A 26,261-nucleotide genomic window follows, 5' to 3' on the forward strand; every position below is an offset into this window, starting at 1 on the left:
ACACCATTGCACACACTAGCAAGATTTTGCTGTTAGGACCCAGATATAGCTGTCTCTTGTGAGACTAGGCCAGGGCCTAGCAAATACAGAAGCGGATGCTCACAGTCAGCTATTGGATGGATCACAGGGCCCCCAATGGAGGAGCTAGAGAAAGTACCCAAGGAGCTAAAGGGATCTGAAACCCTATAGGTGGAACAACATTATGAACTAACCAGTACCCCGGAGCTCTTGACTCTAGCTGCATATGTATCAAAAGATGGCCTAGTCGTCCATCCCTGGAAAGAGAGGCCCATTGGTCTTGCAAACTTTATATGCCCCAGTACAGGGGAATGCCAGGGCCAAAAAGTGAGAGTGGGTGGGTAGGGGAGTAGGGGGGAGGGTATGGGGGACTTTTGGGATAGCATTGGAAATGTAAATGAGGAAAATACCTAATAAAAATATTTTTAAAATATTTTTTTTAAAAAATAAATTAAGAGGGTGGAGAAGCATGGGGTGGGGTTGTGACTAATCTAGCCAAGGTCAGTAGGCAGAAAGGAAGTAACCTTGAACCTTGAACATAAGAGATGCTTCCAGGCAACATTTATAAAGATCTTCCCAGGCCAACAGAGAGGGTGAATAAAGTAAGTGGAAGAGTGAAAAGCTGGGCTTGTGGGGAGTGGGAAAAGGTTTCCAGTGTCCACTTTCATCAGCATCACATGATGATGTTCTGCAAACACACTTCCTAACCAAGTGTGTGACTAGCAGCAGGGTCCCTAATGAACCTGCCCATTTCTGACCCAAATTCTTGCCACATATAAGCCAGAGGTGTTTACTTCCAAACTGGTTTCTGCCAGTCATACTCATTATTAAAATTGTGCAATTTAGCTAACATTAAAGAGCTGCTGTTTCTGTGAAAATTAAGATAGATACTTTACAAAGTCCTGACATTTTTTAGTGAGTCACTAAAAAAGCTGCAATGGAATTAAGCTCAAGGGATGCAGCTATAAAAGATGAAGGAGGATTATAAAATTCCCTCCAATGAGATTCCGCATCAGATTGCTTTGCTGGTATCTCAACTTCTCACTCTAATTTAAAGAAACCAAAATTGGAAATCATAAAAGCTACATTATGGGTATGTTTTATTCAAAAATGATGAGAAATAAAATTCAATAAAAGTCTTGGCCTTCCACTAAGGAAATGACAAGCAAATGTGCATTTATATTTTGTATTAATATGCTTAAGGCATATTGTGTATATGCCTCATTTCTTTAACCAAAGTTTTTATCAATTAACCAGATGCTAGAATTAGTGTGCTGGCTGAAAAGTTGCTGTAATAGAACAAAACTACAGTGGATTAAGAAAAGATCTAACTAAAGAAGGCTAAGGGCTTCCAGAAGCCAATATAGAGCATGTGGAGTATATTCTGCAAATCAGAGAGTGGAAAAACCCACAGCCTGCCAGACAAATGCAGCTTGCAGCTGATTTTCATAGTCTTTTTTGGGACACAGCCATACCCACTCAGGCTACTCTTGTCTATAGCTCATTCCAAACAACAGTAGTAGAAGTGAATAATTGTTACAGATATTATATTATATGCAGGTGTTCGGAAAGGTTAATGTGCAGTCATCAATGCATAAGATCCTCTCCTCTCCATAGGCAATACTCCCAATAAAAGCCTCAGACATTTGTGACCTACACTGTTGCATAGTCCCCAGGAAAGAACAAACACAAAAGTTAGAAACTTCCCCTGTTGGGAACACATAGAAAATGGCAACCCTAATGCCATTAGAAATCATATCATATGCAAAATCCACAAAGGATTCAAGGCAGTAGTTTGATTTTCATGGAAGAAGAATTTCCAAAGCTCAGTTTACTCCACCCATAATAACCAGCCACACAGTTCTACAGAGTTGAGATAGATGGATTACACCTATTATCCTATAAGCATTGCGTCCCAATCTGCAGCAGGGTTATAGTAAGACAGACATAGTTATCTGCAGAGCAGGCATTAGAATACCCATCTGGAGTAAGCTACCAGCTCCTACCCTAACAAAGCAGCCAAGGAGAAATTCAAAGCCTATGCCTAAGAATGACTTTACAGGCAATAAACCCAGGCTTGCAAAACTCTTGAATAGATTAATTCAACATTTTACTTAAACATCTTTGAAGAAATGTGCCCATTTTCAAAACATAGTTTTTTATAAATATACTTTATTATTAATATTTCATTAATATAAATATTTCAAAATAAACTTTATTATAAAAAGCTGCAAAAATATCACACCAAAATAACTAGACTCAATGTCTATACATCTTAATAAACTTATATGCAATTAGAATAGCCATTTTGAAGCTGTGGAGACTCACATTGGAGTTTAAACCTTCGTTCTCTAATATATTTTTATGCACTACAAAAAAGAAAAATCCATGAGAGTTAGAAATAAATAAATTATTAGTTTTATATCCTCTTTCATAGCTTATATTCATAAACTGGATTCAGTCATTCCTTTTCCTCTAATATTTAGCCTTTCTTGTCCTCTTATGATCATGTGTAGTGTGTGTAGTGTGTCCAGTTTTAAGCACAAGTAAGTATTGCTACATTTTATAATTGTGTGTAACTGTATGTGTGTGTGCATCTGTGTGTGTGTATGTGTGTGTGTGTGTGTGTGTGTGTGTGTGTGTGTGTATGTGTGTGTGTGTAGGATAACCTCAGACATGTTTACCTTGATTATTTTTTTGAGTCAAGGTCTTTAACTGGTTTGAAGCTCACAGATTCAGCTAGCCTAATAGCCAGTGAACCTGACTATCCCTCTGCCTCTGCTGCATAGGAATTACAACGTGCAGCATTGTGAGTGACTTATTTTTTTGTAGGTTTTAGAAGTGGAACTCAGGTGCACATACTTACACAGCAAACACTCTAAAAAAGAGAGTATCCGCTAAGACCGCTTTTGTGCTCCTCCATTCACCATTCCATGTCTGCCATTCAACCAAAATGTGTTAGAATCAAAAAGAAACTGAAGTCCATTATTAAGGTCCAAAACAAAGAGAGAAGTTGAGTGCTTAGGCAAGAACTTTAAAATGAGTATTATGAAGAAGGAAAAGACCATAAAGTAGATATTGTGAAAATTAACACATAGATAGCAAATACAGTCATGAGAATGTTCAACTATTACAGTAATGCAAAAGTAATCCATAGTAAGATGCTAGTACCTACATAACAGAGCAACAAAAAAGAAAATATACTAGCAATATCAAGTGTGACTAGGCATGATGTTGATGGAAAAGCATAGAAGGTGCAGCAATGCTTGAAAATAGTTTTCGATGATGAGATCTACAATTACTGTGTTCCATGTTCCAGCAATTTCATTTACTTCCCCACTAGAAGAAGGAAAAGGTTATTCATACAAAGCCTTGTGCAAAACTTTTTATCCTCTTTGTCCGAAATAGTTAAATATTGGAAAGAAGCCAGATATTTTCCAATGGGTTAATGAATAAACAAACTATATTTCCACACCATTTACCATCACTCTGAAGGAGATAAGAAGAAATAAACCAAGCATGTAACTTAGCTGAATCCCAATGGCATCATATCGTTTTGAAAGGTCAGTTAATATGTAATAAATAGATCATAAAGCTGGACTTACACAAAATTGGCAAAACTCTAACAGTGGACTGTTCAGCGATTTGGAGGAGACAGGTGAGTACACAGTATGGCTAACACTGGGGAATTTGTTCAGCTAGGAAACTTTCTTGCATCCTGGCTGTGTGATTAAGTTGTGACCATATATGAGGCTAAAGATACAGTCATTAAGAAGTGGTGAAAGCGGGGCTGGAGAGATAGACCAGCATTCAGAGCACTTGCTATTCTTGCAGAAAATCAGAGTTCAGTACCCAGTACCACTTATAACTATAGCTGAAGAGATTTTTTTCCAAGTTCTCTTCTGGACTACACACACACACACACACACACACACACACACACACACACTCACATTCACACTAATAAACAGAGAGACACACCGAGAGAAAGACAGAGACAGAGAAAGACAGAGATGCAGAGGGAGGGGAGGGGGGAAAGGGTGGGAGAGATATGAAGAGGCAGAGAGGCATACACATAAAAATATATAAACAAATGCTTATAAAAACTGGTGATATAAAATACACAGTGTTATTTAATCCATAGCCCTATGCCAACATCAGTTTCCAGGTTTTCATTATTATATTAAGGTTTCTAGTGTTGAGGTCCTTGCTGTGCTATTTTTCCACTTCCTCTAAATTCCATGTATGTTAAAGTGTGTGGTTGTACAAACATGTGCAGATGTGCAGAGACAAGTAGAGTATGTTTACAGACCTGAGCTGAAGTTATAGCCATTCTGAGCCACATGATACGGATACAGAGAGGACTATGGTCCTCTTCAAGATCAATACCAACTGCCATCTCTCTATTCCCCTCCGCATTTTTCACTTCTAAAATGACTTTAAAACAAAAATTGGTTTAACACCTGGTAAATAAATATAATAAATATAAAACCATTCGAGGAAAGAGGGATGCCAGGTAACAGTAGTCATTTTAATAGATAGAGGATATCTATTGACATGGAAATATGAGAAAAACTTTAAAATACCACAAGATTAATTTCAGGAATCATCTTTTGGCTTTGAGAAGCCAAAGTAAAAATTAAGCCACTATTAGGGCAGGCTCCATGCCCAGAAGTAATTGGCTGACACAAGAGAAACTCAGTATTTTAGTAGATTTTTTTTATTTTGCTTTATTTGGGCTTGTGTGTGTCGGGGGGTATTGGTCTTTTCCTTCTTTATTTTGATTTTCATTTTTCGTGTTTTGTGGGGTTTTTTTTCTGTATTCTTCTTGGAGTTTTTCTTTGTTTTGAGATAGAGAGAAAGAGCAAGAGAGAGAGGGAGAGGAGAAGGGAGAGGGAGAGGGAGAGGGAAAGGGGGAAAGGAAATAGGGAGAGAGGAATTTGGAAGATAGGAAATCCAAGAAGAAAACACCTGAATTAGCTTGAGATTTGAGCTAGAAAACACCATCAACTTGTAGATTGCATACAACCTCTTTGGTGTCACACATCAAATATTTACATTATTACTCATAACAACAGCACAATTGTGGTTGTGAAATAATGAAAACTAATTTTATGGTTAGGATCATCACAACATGATGTACTGTATTAAAGGGTCGCAGCATCAGGAAGGCTGAGAAACACTGTTCTACCAATCACATATATAGTTAAAACTAAATTTTTACCTACATAAAAAATAAAGTTGGATTATGAACTAACCAGTACCCCGGAGCTCTTGACTCTAGCTGCATATGTATCAAAAGATGGCCTAGTCGGCCATCACTGGAAAGAGAGGCCCATTGGACTTGCAAACTTTATATGCCCCAGTACAGGGGAATGCCAGGGCCAAAAAGTGGGAGTGGGTGGGTAGGGAAGTGAGTGGGAGGGTATGGGGGACTTTTGGGATAACACTGGAAATGTAAATGAGGAAAATACCTAATAAAAAGTATAAAAAAAATAAAGTTGGTTTGAATATTCTTATTCAATCTAAGTAAATATTAAAAGAAACTTGAAAGTAGTTCGAAACTAATTCCTCAGAATAAAACTCAATGGGAAAAACAGAGAATGAAAAGAAGAGAGGAAAGAAAAAAACAAGGAGCGAGATAAGGAAAGAGAAACAACCAAAGGACAATGAGCCAACATCAATGAATAGACTCAATCATACACTGAAAATTCATAAGTAACCTAAAGCAGAATAATTATTTTAATGAAACCAGCAAAGCTAAACCAAAGTGCTGGGAAACATAAATAGAAAGACCGAAGTCAGTCAGCAGAGAAGAGAAGCTCAGCACACAAAGGAAGAAAGGCAAGACTTGTACAAGCATCTAGTCAGGAACTGTTCAAGACCAGGGACCAAGCAGCATCTTTAATGCTGACTGCAGAGGAAAGGATCACTCAGATGTCCATGTTTGGCCAAAGTATACATTGTACACCAAGGTGATTTAAAGCTGAATTTAAGCTTCTTTTTTTTTTAAGCAAAAACAAAATGGGAAGCATTCCAGCAAGGATGTATTTGAAAGCATGTTAAAGGGGAAGAGATTAATAGCTCAGCAGTCAAGAGCTCAAACTGTTCTTGCAGAGAACCAAAGTTTCATCCCCAGCATCCATGAAGGTGGCTCAGTCATCCATAACTCTCATTCCAGGAGATCCAGCAGTCTTCTGGTACCCACACTCACATGCATACACCACACATACACACATATACTCTCATATACATACTTAACAACAAAAAACAAAGTTAAAACAATAAATGTTATATGGGTCACTGATGGAATGAGAATGACCCCAGACCACACATAAAGAGCTCTGAAAAGAGCAAAATGGAAGAATAATTCTAAAATGCAATTATATTTATTTTGAAATATGTTTGTTAATTTGGGAGGAATTTTATACAGTCTATTTTCATCTGTATCCATATTCTCCACCTTCACATCCAACCCATTTAGCCTTGAGGTTTATTAATTTGTGTTTGTTTTGTTTTTCTATTGAACACAGTTTGTGTTGTCCAACTACCTTTCTGTGTGGGGTCAGCCATGAAAATCTATAAACCGGAAATAAGACTATTAAAGAAAACTGTCTCCCACTCAAGTTATCACATTGTTAATAGTCCCCAGCTAAAGTGGGACTTTGTGATGAACTTCCCTAGTCTATCCATGCTGAGGTTTTTGTCTGGCTTGAGTTGCAGGAGTCTTTTGCATGCTATTATGGCAGGTCTTATGGATGCTGTCATGACTGCTTGTTAGTTCATATATGCAATGTCCCTGCTGTGTCTGAGAAACCATTGTTTCTCTAGAGTTACCCAGTACTTCTATATCTTAAAACCTTTCCATCCAATCTTCTGAGACTTGGGTGACAGAGAGTTATATTCCATTACTCTATAGTCTTTTATCCTCTTCATGTTAAACACTTGAGGGTCCCTGTGTTAATTAACTTATCCTTCAAGAAGAAGGTTCCGTGATAAAAGCTACAAGATGCACTGAAGTACAGCTAAAGCAATAAGTCATTAATTGTTATTCCAATACTAGTTCCATTTAGCAAAATAACAGTAGTAAATTCTCCCTTAGGTCCTGTGATCTATCAAAGCCACAGGTTCTTGGCTCTTTTCATAATGTCAGATGTGGATTCCATCACACTGCACAGGCCTTAGATCCAATAAGAAAATGAGTGGTAACTTTTACAACATTTGTGTCATAGTTGTACCAGTTGGCATATCATATGCCAGCAGTTACTAGGACTTGTTCACAAGTGAGATTGAAAATACATAGCACCTTTATGAACCATGAAATCATCCCAGTAGTGATGAATCTTCCAGGAGAGTACCAGATTGATATTTCTGTGGTCTATGATTCAAGTTTGTGGTGTTTTCAGAAAGAGGGACAGAGTCAAGTACAGAAATAACCAAGAATTTTAAAAATAGTCTCTAATGCCTGAGTTTCTTGTTTATGGAACCTCTTTTTGTAACAACTCAAACACATGCAATTCTTATTGGTACTGGGTTTTTTATTTGCCAGCATGTGGTGTCTAGTGGGGTACTGTCCCTACAATCTAGGGTAGCTACATTTAAACCATTTTAATAGACGGGGGTATAGCCTGCTCTCCCACCCCTCATTCAAATTTAACCTGTACTTTTGTATCAGTATGTTCTATCTTCTCCACCTTGAAAGCATCCCCATTCTGAGTCTCCTTACTAATATCCTAGTCTCTGTGACTTTCAAAATACAACATATTTATTCTGAATATTCAAAGCTATATATCTATGCCTATGTGATTTTTGGAAACAAAGACAATCTTCAACAACATGTTCTTGTTAAATTGCATGACTACATGTAGAAAAGTAATAATAGTCTTCTCATCCTGCACAAAAGTGAACTTCAACTATCAAGAACATTAGCATACAACCTGAAGTCTTGAATAGGATAGAGAACAAAACAGGGAATACACTTGAACTTATTATAGGCACACTTTCTGAACAGGACCACAATAGCAACAACATTAAGACTACCAGTTGACATATAGGATTACATGAAACAAAAAGGCTACTGTATATCAAAGGACACTATCACTTTAGTGAAGTGGCAGCCTACAGAATGGGAAAAATCTTTACCAGCTATGATTCTGAGAGAGAATTACTGTATACAATAGACAAAGATTCAATAAAAAGAACCCTTAACATCTTAAAAATAAACATTCCAATTAAAAAAGGGACATGGAACCAAGCAATGAGTAATATTGGCTTCATAAAGAGTTTAGAAGTGTCTCCACTTTTGTATTTAGGAATAATTTGAGGAAATTAGTGTTAACTCGATTTTGAAAGTCTTGTAAAATTCTGTAATGTATCCATCTAGTCTAGACTTGGTTTACATGGGAAAGTTTTCAAATTGTTCTTTTATCTCATTCTTTGTTATTAGTCTACTTAAACTCTTTATCTTGATTTAATCAATCATATTTACAAATTCACTCATCTTTCTTATATTTTCCAGTTTAGTGGCATATAGTTTATGTTTTCGTAACAGTCTAAATTGTCTCAGCATATACTATATGGTCTCCCTTTTCATCTCAGATTTTATTAATTTGGACCATCTGCTCTTCTTCTTTTTTTTAGATTATCATTTTTGTATTAGATATTTTCTTTATTTACATTTCAAATGTTATCCCCTTTCCTAGTTTTCCCTCAGAAAATCCCCTATCCACATCTTCCCCCTATTCCCCCACCTACCCACTCCCATCCCTGGTCCTGGCATTCCCCTATACTGGAACATAGAACCTTCACAGGACCAAGGGCCTCTCCTCCCACTGATGACCAACTAGGTCATCCTCTGCTACATATATAGCTAGCCCACAAGTTCCACCATGTGTTTTCTTTGATTGGTGGTATAGTTCCAAGGAGCTCTGGGGGCACAAGGTCATCAGTGAAGGAGCCAGAGAAATACCCAAGGAGCTGAAGGGGACTGAAGCCCCATAGGAGGAACATCAATATGAACTAACCATCTGCTTTTCTTTGGGTTGATTTTTCTTTCCTCTCTATCATTTGATTAATTTTCCTACAAATTTGTCAATTTTGTTAATCTCTTCAAGGAACCAACTCCTCATTTTATTCAATCTTTGTATTGTTTTTAATTTCAATTTTATACATTTTGGCTTTGACTTTTATTAGCTTTTCTTATCTACTCTTTTTTGTGTGTATTGTTTGTTCTTTTTTTCCTGAGGCATAGAGATATAACATTAAATTATTAATGTGAGATTTTACAGTTTTTAAAATGTAGACAGTACTAAAAACTTTCCTGTTAAGACTGAGAGCCATTTATATGTCTCTTAGATTTTGGAATATTGTGGTTTTAGTTTATTTCATTTATAGGAATTCTCTCTGTTTTGTTCATGATTCCTCGCTTGCTCCAATCTTCATTAAGGTGTGTATTGCTTTGTTTCCATGATCTTGTGTACTTTTTGTTGTTTTATTGTTGACAACCACTTTTATTCCTTTGTGGTCAAATAGTGTGCACAGTGCTATTTCATTCTTCCTAAATTTCTTAAGATTTGGTTTGTGTCCTAAGATGTGGCCAATTTTGAAGAAAATTCCATAGAGTTTGGAGGAAAAATTGATTTTTCTTTTGTTGGATGGAATGTTCTAAAAATGTCTGCTAGATCCTTTTGATTTATGATGTCATTTAGTTTCAAAGTTTCTCTGTTTGCTGGATGACCTGTCTAGTGATGGACTATTTTTTATTAGGTATTTATTTCATTTACATTTCCAATGCTATCCCAAAAGTCCCCCACACCCTCCCACATCCACTCCCCCACCCACCCACTCCCACTTCTTGGCCCTGGCATTCCCCTATACTGAGGCATATAAAGTTTGCACAACCAATGGGCCTCTCTTCCACTGATGGCCGACTAGGCCATCTTCTGATACATATGCAGCTAGAGACATGAGCTCTGGGGGTACTGGTTAATTCATATTGTTGTTCCACCTATAGGGTTGCAGATCCCCCCAGCTCCTTGGGTACTTTCTCTAGCTAGTGATGGACTATTAAAGTCAGCTATTATCATTGTGTTGGGATCAATCTGAGATTTTATATCTAATAGTGGTTCTTTTATGAAATTGGGTACTTTTGAGTTTAGTGCATATATATTTATATTTACCTATTAACTACATTATTTATCCCTAATATATAAATGTATATTTATAACATCCTCTGAGTAGATTTTTTTAATGAGTATGAAATATCCTTCCTTATCTCTTCTTGTTAGTGTTGCTTTAAAGTTTATTTTGACTCATGTTAGAATAGCTATAACTGCTTGTTTCATTAAATCTGTTTGCATGTATGCTTTGTCCATCCTTTTACCCTAGGGTGGTATCTATTGTTAATGTTGAGGTGTGTTTTTGGAAGTGGCAAAAAGTTGGTTCCTGTTTTCTAATATAGTGCTTGGTATTATAATTTGGCCTGGCATCTCTGGTCTTTTGGAACTTGTAGAATATACACCCAAGCCCTGTTGCTTTCAAAGTTTCCACTGAAAAGTTAAATGTTATTCTGACAAGACTACCTTTATGTGAGATCCATTCCTGCTTTGTTGAGGCTTTCAGTGTCCTTTCTTTGTCTATGCCTTTGGTCTTTGTAGTAGGAGGCATGGGAGTTTCTCTTCTCCTGATAGTCTCCATACCCTTTGTACCTTAATAGGCATTTCTCCCTTAGATTTCAGACATTTTTCTCATAATTCTTTTAAAAATATTTTTCTGTGCCCTTAACCTAGGTTTCTTTCTTTCTTTTTTTGCTTCTATACCTATTCATAGGCTTTTTTTTTCCTTACACAGAGTCCCAGAATTTCTAAGTGTTCCATTCCCGCTGTTTTCTTAAGATTTTAACATTTCCTTTAACTTCTATTCTATCTTTTCTTTAGGACCTGATATTCTCCTTCTACTTAGTTAATCTGTTGGCAAGATTTTCCTATAAGCTGTTCCTATGACTTTTGAGCTTTTCATTTCAGCATTTATTTCATTTTGGCTTTTATTTAAAAGGGTATCTCTTTATTAAATTTTATTTTTATGTCTTAGATTGTTTTCCCTCTTTGATTCAAGTGTTTGTGTCTTCATGGTCCTCATTCAGCCATCTGTTCATATCTTCTCTGAACCTAGAACTTGAACATATAACTGCTATGTTGAAATTTGTTTTGTGCATGAACTAAATTGGTTTTCTCAGGAGGTGGGTATTACAATGGGGTATTTATTTCTAGAGGAAATACATTGCTTTGTTCATTCCTGTTGTTATGGTTTTGAGATAGAACATAGGCATCTGGAGTTAGGCTATTGGTAATGTTTTGATCTGGCTACCTTGCCTTTGTTGAGTAGTTGCTTAAATGACAACTGTAAAAAGTAACTTTATAATAAAATTATAACTGTGTGTTTTATAATATATGTAAAACTTAAATACTTAAACAGTAGCAAAAAATTTGAGTAACTTGTCCATAGCAGACTGAATGTTATAGAAAAAAGGTACAATATTTGATGAGAGTAAACAATGAAAAATCAAGGCTATACAATATAAACCTTAAATTAATATCAAACAAGATAGAGATGATAAGAATCTAGCAGAAAATAATAAAATAAAATATTCATTATCATAGGAAGAAATATGAGCGGAGATGTACAAAAACTAAGAAAATGCAAATAGCAGATTTCAGTGCAACTACATAAATGATAGAATTGAATATAAATTGTCTAGTGCCCCAGGAAAGCCCAAACTCATTAATGTTCTGTCTTAATGAGTTTACCCTCTGGCATTCTCAGAATGAATTTAAGGTGCTACCATTTAGCAGTGAAACCCATGGGAAAAATAGTAAAAAACGTATTATCACTTACTAAATCCTTATTTCCCCACATAAAGTTGATCCCAGCCTACATCCTTCTGCACAGCTTTAATCTGCTCTCAAGCCGGAGACCAATTATCTGTTTCTCAGATTTTCACACAGCTCTCCAACTGGTGCAATGTCAATTCCATTAGATGACCCACAAAACTGACCCTCTCCTCGATAATGAAATAAATCTGTCTATAACACAGTCCAAGACACAAAGTTTACTATCTCTGCTGCTTAAAGGAGAATGGGGTCCTCTCCTATAGCACCATTCCTGTCGCTTACTAACTCCTATTTTAGGTGTCTGAAACAGCAAACTGATATACTATGCATAGATGCCATGTCATTTCTCTCTTACTCTCTCATTCCTTTCCTCACTCAGCCACCATCCCTCATGATCCTTCTACCTGTCCTTTGTACTTTGGGTTTGATGAAACTGTGGCATCACTCTCTCCTTGTCCCCACACTACCCAAAACCATGCTTCACATTAGAACCCACATTCACATTTACAAGATTCCCTTAAAGAAGCAAATATGCCCAGTGTACTCTGCTGTGGTTTTCTACACATCACTACTTTCTAGTATCTTTTATGTAATGAATTGTGGGGAACAGGGCCATTCCATGCATGTGATTAGGCCTTTAAAAGCATACCCTTTGTTCCTAAGCTCCTATTAATTACCTCTTAGGGGCTTTTATTTGCAGTGTGCTCAATTACTAAGGTAACTAAATAGCATTTTACTGATCAGAGCTGGTATCATTTGCTTAATAGCAACTAGCAAATGCTATCATATACATGGCTACTGCACTACCAGAAATAGGCTTATTTAATACTAACCTCCAGGGAGAAACAGATTTTACCAGAATACACTATAATTGTTCATATAGCCATTTAGATCTAATGAAGCATCAGTATTTTTCCCACTACTTTTCAATTAAGAAAAAAAATGAACCAATAGAGAATATCCCAACAAGACCACCATCCATTCCATTCACTCAGTCGATTCATTCCTCCCAGTAGAAGCTCAGTTTTAGTCTTGTTTGATTGTTCATAGCTCACAATTCTCAGGCTCTTTATAAACCTGCCCTGATCAGTAATAATTGTTGTCATAGAGACATTTCAAGGGAAGATGGCTCAGTAGGTAAATCCACCCACTGAACAATCACAAGAACCTGACTTTAGACCACAAGAACAGATAGATATGGCTATGTAATCCCAGCATTGTGGAGAATAGAGATAAGAGGATTCTTGGGGCTGGCTAGTTAGCCAATCAAATGGCAAGCTTAGGTAACTCAGTTGGATACCTTTCTCAAGGAAATAGAGAGTGAATAAGGGGGATACCTGATGTCCTCCTCTGGTTTCTGTGGGCACATGCATTTGCACACATATGTGTTCATTCACCACACATTCATATAACACACACACAGGGAGAGAGAAATGATGGAAGGAAGGAAGGAAGAAAGGAAGGAAGGAAGGAAGGAAGGGAGGGAGGGAGGGAGGGAGGGAGGGAGGGAGGAAGGAAGGAAGGAAGGAAGGAAGGAAGGAAGGAAGGAAGGAAGGAAAATGAGAGAAAATAGAATTGAAAAGAGAAGGAAAGAAACAGGGTGTCTCTCACAGTCCAGAACTGCCACGGGGTTTACTTTCTTCCAGATTTCATGATTTTTTGTGTCATTCTCGAGTACTTGTCTTTGATACCTCTTATTGTTGTTACCTAAGGAGAAACAAAATGGCAGACAAAGAGACAGGCATAAGACTTGGAGGCTCCCAGTTTGGCCACTGGGAGTGAAGTTAACTGAGGCCATTCCTCCCTATACCTCTTGGTTCTATGATCTTTCTGAGCTTCCCCCAAACCAGAAAGAGGGATCTAATCACATGATGTTCATTCCAAAGAATGCTATCTCATTCTTTCAGGTAATTCTTTAAACTATATTTCATGGATGGCTTCAGTAGTCCATCCTGGAACTCTTCAATGACAGCTGCTTCTCAGCTGTGAGCTGCATGATTCAAACTATGAATTCTGTGTTCCTGAGCCCAATTTTCACTCCATGCACTAGGTCATCTCTAATCACTAACCATGTTATGTACCTACACTTAAGAAATCTGAAAGTCCCAGTGGGTGGTACTGATGCAGCTCAGGGGTTAGCAAAGGTAAAGGTCAAAGAAGGTAATCATGGCCCTTAGATAGCTTTGCCATTTGGAGAAGAGACAGCTACTCTTGCAGCACAGAAGGTGTGCCCAATAGCAATTTAATATAGAGTAACTATTTGCTCTCAAGAAATGTTTCTTCTAAGAAAAAGCACTTTAAGATTCCATATTCCCCATCAGAAAGGTCATCACCAAGAAAACAAAATAATAAAAAATAAAATAAAGTGTGAAGCAAAAATAAACTGAACAAGAATAAATACTCTATCTGGAAAAAGCTGTTCCCAGAAGCTGTGACTTATTAATCAGGGCCCAGTGAAAGAGCTAAGATGCCTCAGTGTGATTTATTGGCCAAGGAAACCCCAAAAGATCTCCAAACAATACAGGGCTCTTGCCTTTCCTTCTAAAAGATGATTTATTTATGTGGATAAGTGTTTTGCACACATGCATGTGTACCATGTGTGTTCCAGATGCAGACAAAAACTAGACTTGCAGACAGCTGTAAGCCAGCCATCCCACGGGTGCTTGGAAATAAGACTGGGTCCTCTGCAAGAGAGGCAAGTGCTCTTAAAAGAGAGCCATCTCTCCATATCCTTGGCATTACTTTTGGTGCTCCATCAAACTAAATGATGAGACCTTTTGTTGAAGACACCACAAACCTCAGGTTTGTAATACAGGCAAAACAAGCTAAAATAGAGCCAGAATTGTCTTTCTTCTCACCATCTTGCACCTTTATAATCCCAAAAGGTGCTATCCAGGTTTCTGGGGGAGGGGTTGGGGTAGAATTGTTCTCAATTGCCTTATTCAGCTGCCACGCATATGAACTGTGAGACCAATCTGCTATGTTAAGATGAGTCCACTTGTGTGATAGTGGCCCTGAAGTTATAGAGATAACAAATTGCTCTCTTATTTGATTTGAGTTACTGGAAACCTGGTCAATAACTCATAACAGGGGAGACCATGGGCCCTGGGAAGAACCAAATAGTTCTATTGAGCTAGATTGACACAAAGTCAAGCTGCCCTCTGAATAGTTATGTTTGTACTCATTGATAAACTTTAGTCTTTGCCTTAAGAAGAAATACCCTACTTTCCAGTGAACAGTGGTAAACACACAAAAATAAAATCACCATTTCTCAAAAGGCTTTTAGTCATGGTACTGGAACATCAAAACCTTCAACCTACAAACTGTCCTTCCTACAACATTTGCTGGGGTGGTGCAGAACTTGTGGGAGTGGCCAACCAATGACTAGTTGAACTTGAGGCCCACACAATGAGAGAGAGAGAGTCTGCACCTGACACTAGCTGGAAGGTCAGAAACCAGAGGCAGGACAGCCTGGGGACCCAGGAGAGAACTAATCTTAATGAGAGTCTGCTGTACTCATAGAGTGGTTCCTAGCCTAATTGTCATCAGAGGGGTGTGATCCAGAAACTAATGGGAACAAATGCAGAGACCCACAGTGAAGCACTAGGCAGAGCCAGGAGAACTCTGCAGAAAGGGAAAGGCATTGTAGGAGCCAGAGGGGTTGAGGACACCAGGAGAGCATAGCCCACAGAATCAACTAAACAGGGTCATCGGGGCTCACAGACACTAAAGTGACAGATATGGACTCTCTTTAGGTCTGAGCTAGGTCCTCTGCATATACCTTAAGGTTGTGTAACTTGGTGTTCTTGTGGGATTCCCAACAATGAGAGAGGAGTTGTCTCTGACTCTTTGAATGTCCTTGGGACTCCTTTCTTTCTCCTGGGTTGCCTCAGCTCATCCAGCCTTATGAGGGTTCTAGCCTTACTGTCTCTTGTTAGGTCATGTTCGGTGAATGTTCCTGAAAGCCTTTCTCTCTCCTCTCTCTCTCTCTTTTTTTGTCTTGTTTTGTTTGTTTTTAGGGTTTTGTTGTTGTTGTTGTTGTTGTTGTTGTTCTGTATGTGTGTTTGTTTTGAAGGGAAACAGAAGGAGTGGATCAGGGGAATAGGGGAGGTAGGGGACGGTCTAGAAGGAATGGAGGGAGGGAAAGTAAAGATGTAATGTATGAAAGAAAAATTTAAAAAAACAAACAAACAAAACATCATGATTGCACACTGTGCTGAGTATTTGTAATGAATGTGTTCTCAGCCCTAAAAAGAAGACATGTATACCACCATCCCTACGGTTCAGGGAACATTGCAGAAGAGGAGTTGGAAAGAATGAAAAATGAGAAAAATAAGGAGAAATATAGTGAGAGGCTTGGTTTCTTTAAAAAAACACACACATAGAAACATTGTGGGGATATGATTTTGTTTTAAATCCTAGATGGGGCTGCTTCAGATTGTCCACAGCAGCTGACCGATTTCTCCAAAGGGGCATGATTTTGCCACTGGCTTGTGTGATGTTTTAATTCTGGGACTTTTCGAAGGGTATATAAATGTTAGGGCCCCTAGAGGGTGGATTGTTGGCTGCTGGTTTGTTGCTGTTGGTTGGTTTTTTAAGTATTCCTACTCAGAAAAGAAATAATAATAATAAGAAGAAGAAATTAAATATTCTGACAGCAAAGATCAAACCTGTCTCATGGAATCCAATGTTCTTACTCATCAGAGAGTGGTCTACCTACAATTTCACCTTCTCCCCCTCTATCCTTCTCTCTCTCCTAGCTAGTGTTAGGGTGGAAAGGAGAGTGGAAAAGGGTGGAAGAAAACAAGAATCCACAAAGTAGCAAAAAACTGGCTAAAGAGAAAGGCTGAGAGGTAACACCTTCTGAGCAAAACAACCCCATTCCAAACACAGTGTCACAGCAACTGTCTGTGTTGTGATGTAAGAAATGCTGCCAAGATTCAAGAAAAAGGGACCCTTGTACACCTCTGGTGGAAATATAAATTAGTTCCACTACTATGAAAATCAGCATGAACATTCCTCATAATGACAAATGAGATAATTGGCTTTAAAGGTCAACTTGTCATAACCTAGAATCACCTGAGAAGGAAGTCTTAAATGAGGATGCATCTAAATCAGATTGGCCTGAGAGCACATCTATGGAGAATTGTTGATTGTTAATTGAGGTGGGAAGACGGGTCTTGAATGTGGGTAGATCCTTTTCACTGGCTAGGCACTGTAAAAATGGAGAATGCCGGCTGAGCAGAGGCTGCAAGAAAGCAGACATGTGTTCATTCTTTTCTCTCTTTACTATGGATGTCACTAGAGTGGCTGCATGAATTTCTGCCTTGACATTTACTCAAAAATGGGACATAACTTGGAGCTGGAGGTAAATCAGCCCTTCCTCCCTAAGTTTGTCAGGATGTTTTATCACAATTGAAATGAAACTAGAACACACACACACCATATAACACAGGTTTGCCAGTCCAAAGTATACAAATCAAAGTCAGTATAGCAACAGCCTAAGTGTCTATCAGTGGAGAAATGGGTTTTTACACTGTGGTGCATATACATATTATATATGCCAGTATAGATTTATCCATAAAAAAACAAACTACCATCTGTACAAATACATATAGGTCCAGATATAGTCGTGTTAAGTAAAATAAACCAGACACAGAAAGAAAAATACATTTTCTCTTATATATTATGTCTATATTTGAGTGGGGCATAAGAATATAGTGATTAGTTAAATGAGGTATTTTAAAATGCAAATAAATTTCATAGAGATACGTAACAAGAGATAACATAAATATTTTTAAAGCATGGTATATACAAGTCTGAAAATAAGATGTTGAGACCCATTATTTTAAACAGCACATATATTTGAATAAAAATGAACAGGGCCTGGGTGTAGCTTATGTTAGAGTACATTTCTAGCATTTGTGATCCTGAGTTTAAGTTACAATACTATAAAAAGCATTTCATCACCTTTAGATGAAGAGCTACTGATGCAGGAAAACTCAAAGTAGTAAAATTGATGCTGTAGCTAATGTATTAATAAATGTGCACAGGAATGATAAATTACACAAAAAGTGTAGCTAAAGGAGTTACTTTCCATAGTCATGAGAGAAATAATGTAGTAGCCAGGCATTTAAGAAACTGTAAGAATATTTTGTACAACTGAAGTGTAGAGTTATGAGAAAGTTGCTGCTAGTGTTTCTTCGCCAAAACTGACTTCTCCTTAAGCTCCATTCCTATAACCAAATGATACAACCCTGACTTATCACCAGCTATTAGGGTCATCACTGAGTCAACATCTGCTCAGGGTCACAACCACCCCCAGGTCCTTGTCTGCCATTAGGTTCCCGGTGTTCTTATCAGACAAATCATCATCTGTCAGGTGAGCAAGATGAACCTGGGTAACAACTATGCGAAAGGAGCAATTTGGGTACACTTAAATAATTATGGGAGTATCCCTGCTGTGTCAATCTCCCATCTTCCCAAGTGGGCAGACTTACAGCCTCTGTTTACATTGTATAAAAAGACGGTCCTGGGCAGGAAGAGACTTGAGAATAACAGTATGTGGAATGCATGAGTCTAAGGCCTATATAACCTGGTAAGACTTTCTGTCCAATGCCAACTCCTCTAAACATTAGCCAGAGCTGGATGCACACTATTATTAAAGAGCTTTTTCTTAACTAACCTCTAAGTGTGTGGAGTGATTTCTCACTGGGAGGCTATATTAATTCTACAACACTAAAGCAATAAATGGATGCTGAGAGAAAAGGTTTTCTCCAGGAATAAGACCTCTAATAGTTTATCAATTGTGTGTGTGTGTGTGTGTGTGTGTGTGTGTGTGTGCGTGTGTGCGTGTGTGTGTGTGTTTAAAATAATAAAAAAATTTTAAAAGGCCATGAATTTTGCAGGTAGGGAACATGAAGGGAGTTGGAACGCGGTGGGGGTGGGGGGAGGGAAAATTATGTAAGTACGGTGTTCACATATGAAATTCTCAAAACACAAAATTTAAGTAAAAAGCAAGTGTTCCTTGAGACAAACCAAGATTCAAAACTTCCAGTAGTCTGGCTTCGCCCATGTTAGGCAAGCAATAAGATGGTAGCTGCCACAGTGTAGGACAGAGAGAGATGAATTACCCAAGCATTTCTGGCCTTCAGCTTTGTCTTCTTTCGAATGTTCTCACAGTACTTGCTTTACTCTAGCAAGCCCTCTCCTGGGACCATCGCTTCCTCCTCAGTCACAGCCGAAATCCTCTCTAGGCAAAAAAAAAAAAAAAAAAAAAAAAGCTCTGACAAAGACAAAGATAAGCAACTCCTTTCACACCTCACTTTTCCTCCACAGCCATCTGCTATGCTAAGCTAAGAGAAAACAAAACCAACCCAGGGATTTGTTTTCACGGTGCTGTATCCGTGGATTTTGGCGAGATTAAAACTAAACATCGTGTCTTTGTTAGACTCCTTCACGGGCCTGATCAACATCTTGACAGACATTATTTGGCGATTCACAGGAGACTTCATGGCCCCTGACCTGGTTTGCAGAGTCGTCCGCTACTTGCAGGTATGGAAATCGTCTCGCAGTGTGATGAGCTACACTAAAGTCGACACCAGTTCTGGGAATTACAGGGAAATAGATATGGAACCATTGCTCCTGCACAATCAGACACTCCTTTCTTCCTAGCTGAAAAGACAAGCACATTTTCTATAATTTCAGAAAATGAGTCTTTCTTTTGCTACAAGTGATACATTTGCAAAGCAACAGTTAAGCAAATAACAGGTACAGCATTGCGTGGAATCGGTGGACTGTAGTGACACTTTCGACATCTTATAGCTAAATCATGCCCACAACTTTTGTCAATACTTGCTGTTTTACTCCCTTGGTCTCTTCTCGTAGAAAAAATATTGACAAGCTCCCCATTAACAGTGACTCCTAATTAGTGCATTTGTCTTCTTGTGCAGTTTTCTAGTCTAAATGATGCCAGCTTTACAGATGGACAACATCATATCTGAAAAACACTGCCCTCTTAGAGTCCCCTGGCTACGGATTCGAATATCTGTATTCATATTCAGAAGTAAGATTATGGTTTCATCCATTGTATTGCCTTCAGGTCCTAGTAACATTTTTTATTGTTGGGAAACAAATGAGAATAGTTGTGATGTTAATGTCCTTTGTGCTATGAATATGACTTTAAAAGGAGTCATTGCAGAGGGATGGTCTTTTCTTACAGTGAATCTGTTACACATCCCTGGAGCATGCCAGGGGTGCAGTCATTAATATGCAATACTTACATGACAAATGTCTTACACCTACTTGTTGAGAATACTGTTGTATACAGAGTTGATTTTAATTATTCCGTTATTTCAGTAATGGATTATTGAAGTGCAAGTTATAACTAGACTCAGTTGCCTAAAACAATATGTATTTATCCTTTCATGGTGTTTATTAGTCAAAAATTCAGGATGGTTTGGTTGGGATAGATACAGGCTAACCATTAGGTTCCATCATAGGATTCATGGCAGTGGGCCATTGGTGGGCCGATTGGGAAACAGATAATTCACATCAATGGCCATTGTGTGGTCAGAGCAGACTATTCACTGTCTCTCCAAAGGGCGTCTCCATAGATGCTCAATAGTAGCCTCACAAATACTACTAGATTTTCCAAAAACAGTTTGTCATGGTAACCAAGGTAAAAATAGCAATGTATTTCATAAAACAGTCTCAGTAGTTACACACCATGGCCTCCACATTTTTCTTTTGGGAGACATAGGTCAATGCTGACACAGTATGAGGAGGAAGGGAACCTCTAGAGAGACTAAAAGCAAGAGATAGAGATAAATGGGGCCTGTTGGAGGTTGGCCACTGCGTATGCCATCACACTTCCCAAAATCACAGTTATAATCCATAGTTTTCTTCATGTGTAACAACTTCACACTGTGACAACAAATAATGGCAATAACATTTCTTCCAACTATATACTCATAATAAATACTAAAATAATAGTATGTAAGATTGGCAGGAAAACTCTAATGATTCTCTCCTCTAGGATGACAGCAAGAAAATGTTATTGATGCTGGAATGGGGTTTTCTAAGGTCCTAGAAATTAACCAAAGGCTTGCAACAGCCAAGAAGCACTGATGTAAGAAATGAGCTGGGTGGAGAAAACCTGAGCTTTATGGTGTTCTAGCTTTCATTATTCTCATCCTGCAATGTCCATGTCTGTGGTGGCCTTGAGAAAATTAACAGCTTTCCTTCACAGTAAAACAAAACTTCTGCCAGTCATGGAGAGAACAGATCTGGGCAGAACCTTTCAATGCTTTTTGCCAGAGAGCTGCCCCTATTCCAAGTGTCTGGAAGTCCTTTGAAAGACTGGACTTGCAAGGCTGTCTATATTTCACCTTGCTCAGAGCTTTTCCATTGTAAAACCTCTTTTCCCTCTGGGTATTTGACACAAATAATTACAGAAAATTGATTAACTTCACAGAAGCCTTAGTTGTGAGATAACTGTTGAGGAAATCAATAAATGAAACAAATTTTAAAACAGAAGCTGAGAGCTGACATACTTATGGGAGCTTTGAGACTCTCCGACATAGTCCGAAGACCCTAGAAGAAAAGTGTGTGGCCTGACTGCAATTGTGAGGAAGAAATGGGGACAGCCCAAAGCTATCACCCTTGCTGAGACAGCTGATAAAGTTCTGCATCTTTCATGATTAAAAATCTTTGAGAAATTAGGACTAGGCAGAAAGCAACTCGACATAAGGCATGTTTGCATCAGGGCCAGAGCTAACACCACACTGAACACTGATGACAATAATGCTCCTTCTCCAATATTAACAACAGACAGCAATGCCAGTCTTACCACTTCAACACCAACTAGAAAGACTGGCAACAGAAATAAAATCTTCCAAATCAGAGATGCAATTCTAAGGAATGGCCAGAGTGTTAGAATTAGGAAAGCCACAAATTTGTGGAATATAAAATCAAAACAAAAACTATGGAGCATGCACATACTTAATTATTCAAAGAAGAAATTATGAAAACCAATCTTGATTATAACTACAAAAGTGTAGTAAAACACTGTGGGCTATATCTGTCAGGTCTACAAACTAGAAATTGTATCTCTACAGTTAAATAAGTTAAAGAAAAAAAGAAATTAAATAAGACATGAATAAATAAGAAGATATTTAACACCCATGGATTAGAAACTTTTTTTAAAAACTGCTTTAAATGATCTACAAAAACAATATAAGCAAAGCAAAATTCCAACCACATTTCCCACACAAATAGAAAACACAAACACAAAACTACACTACATAGAGAATCCCAAAGACCCCAAATAGATAAGGCAATATTAAACAAGGAGATAAAACCTTTATCTCTCACATTGATGATTTGAAAAAATTCATGACAATGTCACCTAATGTTAGTGGGTTATTATTAATCTATGTCTTTAATTCCAGTACTGTACTTTTATGAAATTAGTGTACCAGAGTTTGGTACAATTAGGCCTAGGGTTGATTTGCAATAGATAATATTTCCCTTGATTAGAATGAAGTGACTTTCCTTGTTTCTTTTGGGTACTTTTAGTTTGAGGTCTATTTTGTAAGCTATTATAATAGTGGCACCTGCCTGCATCCTGGTCCCATAACTGACTGCATCCTGGTCCAATGCCTGCCTTCATCCTGATCCCATACCTGCCTGCATCCTGGTCCCATTCCTGCCTGCATCCTTGTTTCATTCCTGCCTGCATCCTGGTCCCATGCCTGCCTGCATCCTGGCCCTATACTTGCATGCATCCTGGTCCCATACCTGCCTGCATCCTGGTCCCATTCCTGCCTGCATCCTAGTCCCATACCTGTCTGCATTCTGGTCCCATACCTGCCTGCATCCTTGTCCCATGCCTGCCTGCCTCCTAATTCCATACCTGCCTACATCCTGGTCCCACACCTGCCTGCATCCTTGTTCCATGCCTGCCTGCATCCTGGTCCCATGCCTGCCTGCCTCCTTGTCCCATAACTGCCTGCATCCTTGTTCAATGCCTGGCTGCATCCTGGTCCCATACCTGTCTGCATCCTTGTCCCATAACTGCCTTCATCCTTGTTTCATACCTGCCTGCATCCTGGTCCCATACCTGCCTGCATCCTGGTCCCATAACTGCCTGCACTTGTTCCATGCCTGCCTTCATCCTAGTCCCATACCTGTCTGTATCCTTGTCCCACACCTGCCTGCATCCTGGTCCCATAACTGCCTGCATCCTGGTCCCATACCTGCCTGCATCCTGGTCCCATACCTGCCTGCATCCTGGTCCCATAACTGCCTGCACTTGTTCCATGCCTGCCTTCATCCTAGTCCCATACCTGTCTGTATCCTTGTCCCACACCTGCCTGCATCCTGGTCCCACACCTGCCTGCATCCTGGTCCCATAACTGCCTGCATCCTGGTCCCATAACTGCCTGCATCCTGGTCCCATAACTGCCTGCATCCTGGTCCCATAACTGCCTGCACTTGTTCCATGCCTGCCTTCATCCTAGTCCCATACCTGCCTGGGTCCTAGTCCCATACCTGCCTGGGTCCTAGTCCCATACCTGTCTGCCTGGGTCCTAGTCCCATACCTGCCTGCATCCTTGTCCCATACCTGCCTGGGTCCTAGTCCCATACCTGCCTGGGTCCTAGTCCCATGTGCTTGTGATAATTATTTTCTATGCTCTTACCTACAGGTGATACCTATCTTTCAAGATGAGTTTCTTGTAGACAATAAGAAGAAAGATTTTGTTTCTCAACCCATTCCAATCGCCTGTGATTTATGATTTGAGAGCTGAAGCCATTAATATTATTGAAAAGTGTTGATTTCAGACATTTTGTTTTGTTTTTGCTGTTTGTGCCTTAGTTGTACTTAATGTTTTAGAAGTCATAGCTTCACTTGTTTTCTTTCTAAGGTCTCTGGGCTTCATTTGTTTTCTTTCTAGAGCCCCTTGGCTGTACTTAATCTTCTCTTCAATCTGAAGTGTTCAAGAAATGAGGGGTAGGAAGAAAGAAACGCAAAAGAAGTTCTAATTGAGTTATTGAGTTTTTTTAACTCCATCTTCACTTCCATTTGAGTTATCTTTGATATTTCTATTTCTTTATTAAATTCAGTTTTCAAATCCTGACTTTTCTCATCAATTAATTTATCTTGATATTTGTGTTTTCTTGGCAATCATTCAGACATTTACTACTATTTAAGTTCATTGAATTATTTGTGTTTTCTTCGTACTCCTTGAATTCTTTGGTGAAGTTTAAGGTTTATGGTTGTTCTTTTGAGTTCTGAATCCTGTAATTCATATAGTTAATTCTTCTTGAAGATAATTTCTATAGGAATAATGGATTTAGGAAATATATAATTTTGGCCTTTTTATTGTGTGTTTTGGCTATGTGATTTTTGTCTTTGTGGGTCTGATATAAAATATTTTAAATGTGTAAACTAACTACAGACACATATAAAAATACACTATGATGAAGTTAGATTTATCATAGAGATTTGAGTGCATAATTCAATAAATGTAATAAATAATATTAATAAAATTAAAGACAAAAACTACATAATCTCAATAGGTGCAAAAAAAAAAACCGTTTTGATGAAATATCCAACATACCCTCAGGGAAAAAAGTTTTAGATAGAGTAGGATTGGAGGAAGCATACCTCAACATAATAATGACCATATATGGCAAACCCACAGGCAAGATCATCTTAAATGAATAAAACCTCAAAGCAACCCCATTAAAATCATTAATGAGCCATGGCTGTCCATTTATCCACTATTGCCACTTTTTTTCAATATAGTCCTTAAAGCACTAGCTGGAGCAATTAGAAAAGAGAAAGAAATTAAGGGATATATATTGGAAAGGAGCTATTCACATTATCCCTGTCTCCAAATGATATATTAAACACAGAAATACCAAAATTTCATCAGAAAACTTCTAGAAAGTACCAACATGTTAAATAAACTGATACAATACAGAATCGACTAACAAAGCTCAGTAGCCTCTCTCCATAGCAACATAACTTGTTGAGAAAGAGATTATACACATACATGCACAGTAGCCTCAAAAAAATCTACTAATATATTTAACAAAGGAGATAAAAGACTTCTCTACTGAAAAGTTTAAATACGTAAAAAAAGAGATTGAGAAAGACATTAGACAATGGTCTAGAAGGGCCTATGCTCATAGTTTGGTGAAACAAATATTATGAAAATGACAATTCAACCAAGAGAAAATTATAGATTCAAAACAATCCTAGTCAAGTTCTCTACAAAAAAATCCTTCACTTAAGTAGGGAGGAAAAAATCCTAAAGTTCATATATGTATTGGTGAGGGTTCTCTAGAGGAAAAGAACTGATAGGATGGATGAATGTAGTGTGTGTGTGTGTGTGTGTGTGTGTGTGTGTGTGTGTGCATGCATATAGATGTCTGTGCATGAGAGTGAGAGAGAGACAGAGAGAGATGGAATTTATTAATGTAGTTTATACACAAAGCTGGATGATGTCTTGGGTAGTTTTCTGTGTTTAAACAATGGGCTATGGATCTGAACAGAGAGTTCTCACAATAAGAAATTAAAATGGATAATAAATAGCTCAGAAAGTACTCATCATCCTTAGCAATTAAGGAAATGCAAATGAAAGCAACCTTGAGATTTCATCTCATCCCAGTCAGAATGGCTAATATTAAGAAAACAACTAAGAAGAAATGCTCCTGAGTTTCTGGGGATGCCAAACCTGTATTCACTGTTGGTGGCATTATGAAATGATGCATCCACTCTGGAAAGCACTGTAGAGACTTTTCAAAAAGCCAAAATAAATCTACCACATCACAGCTATAACACAGCTTGGAATATCTATAATATTTGCTCAGCAATGCTCATGCTGCTTTATTCAACAACTGAAGAAATGGAAACAATACAATGTTCTGCACTTAATGAATGAATTAGAAAATATGGTACATATACATAATGGAATTCTACTCAGCTACTAACAAAAACAAAATCAAGGATTTTCCAGATAAATGCGTGGCAATAGACATATTATACTGAGTGAGGTAATCTGGACTCAAAAAGGCAAAAGTCATAATTTCTCTCCAATTTGTGTTCTTAGATCTAAATCTATACTGAATAGATTATAGGTATTATAACCTAAGAAATGGGAAAGTGGGGACTTTAACCACAGAGGGAGGAGAGAGGGCAATACAGAAGGAGTGGAAGGTGGGAGGGGTAATAATACTAAGGATGCTTCTAAAAGTCATAGGGGTCGTTATTATATTTACCTAAACATGTATATCTATACACACATATGGATATATGTTTAAATATGGGCACACATACACACACAT

General features: G+C 38.1%; 1 protein-coding gene across 3 annotated transcripts in view; it reads left to right on the forward strand.

The window, feature by feature from the left end:
- The window catches only part of Npsr1 (neuropeptide S receptor 1), a 219,679-nt gene that overhangs the window by 137,332 nt on the left and 56,086 nt on the right, over positions 1-26,261 (forward strand). For 2 of the 3 annotated variants that reach the window (XM_017313417.2, NM_175678.3), the window contains one exon: positions 19,357-19,460. The exons of the other annotated variant lie outside the window; for it this stretch is intronic. In XM_017313417.2, the coding sequence (XP_017168906.1) occupies positions 19,357-19,460 (104 nt within the window). The remainder of the gene's footprint in view (positions 1-19,356; positions 19,461-26,261) is intronic. 3 annotated transcript variants of the gene reach the window in all.

Source organism: Mus musculus, chromosome 9, assembly GCF_000001635.26.
Source record: "Mus musculus strain C57BL/6J chromosome 9, GRCm38.p6 C57BL/6J".
In the NCBI taxonomy this organism is placed as follows: Eukaryota; Metazoa; Chordata; class Mammalia; order Rodentia; family Muridae; genus Mus; species Mus musculus.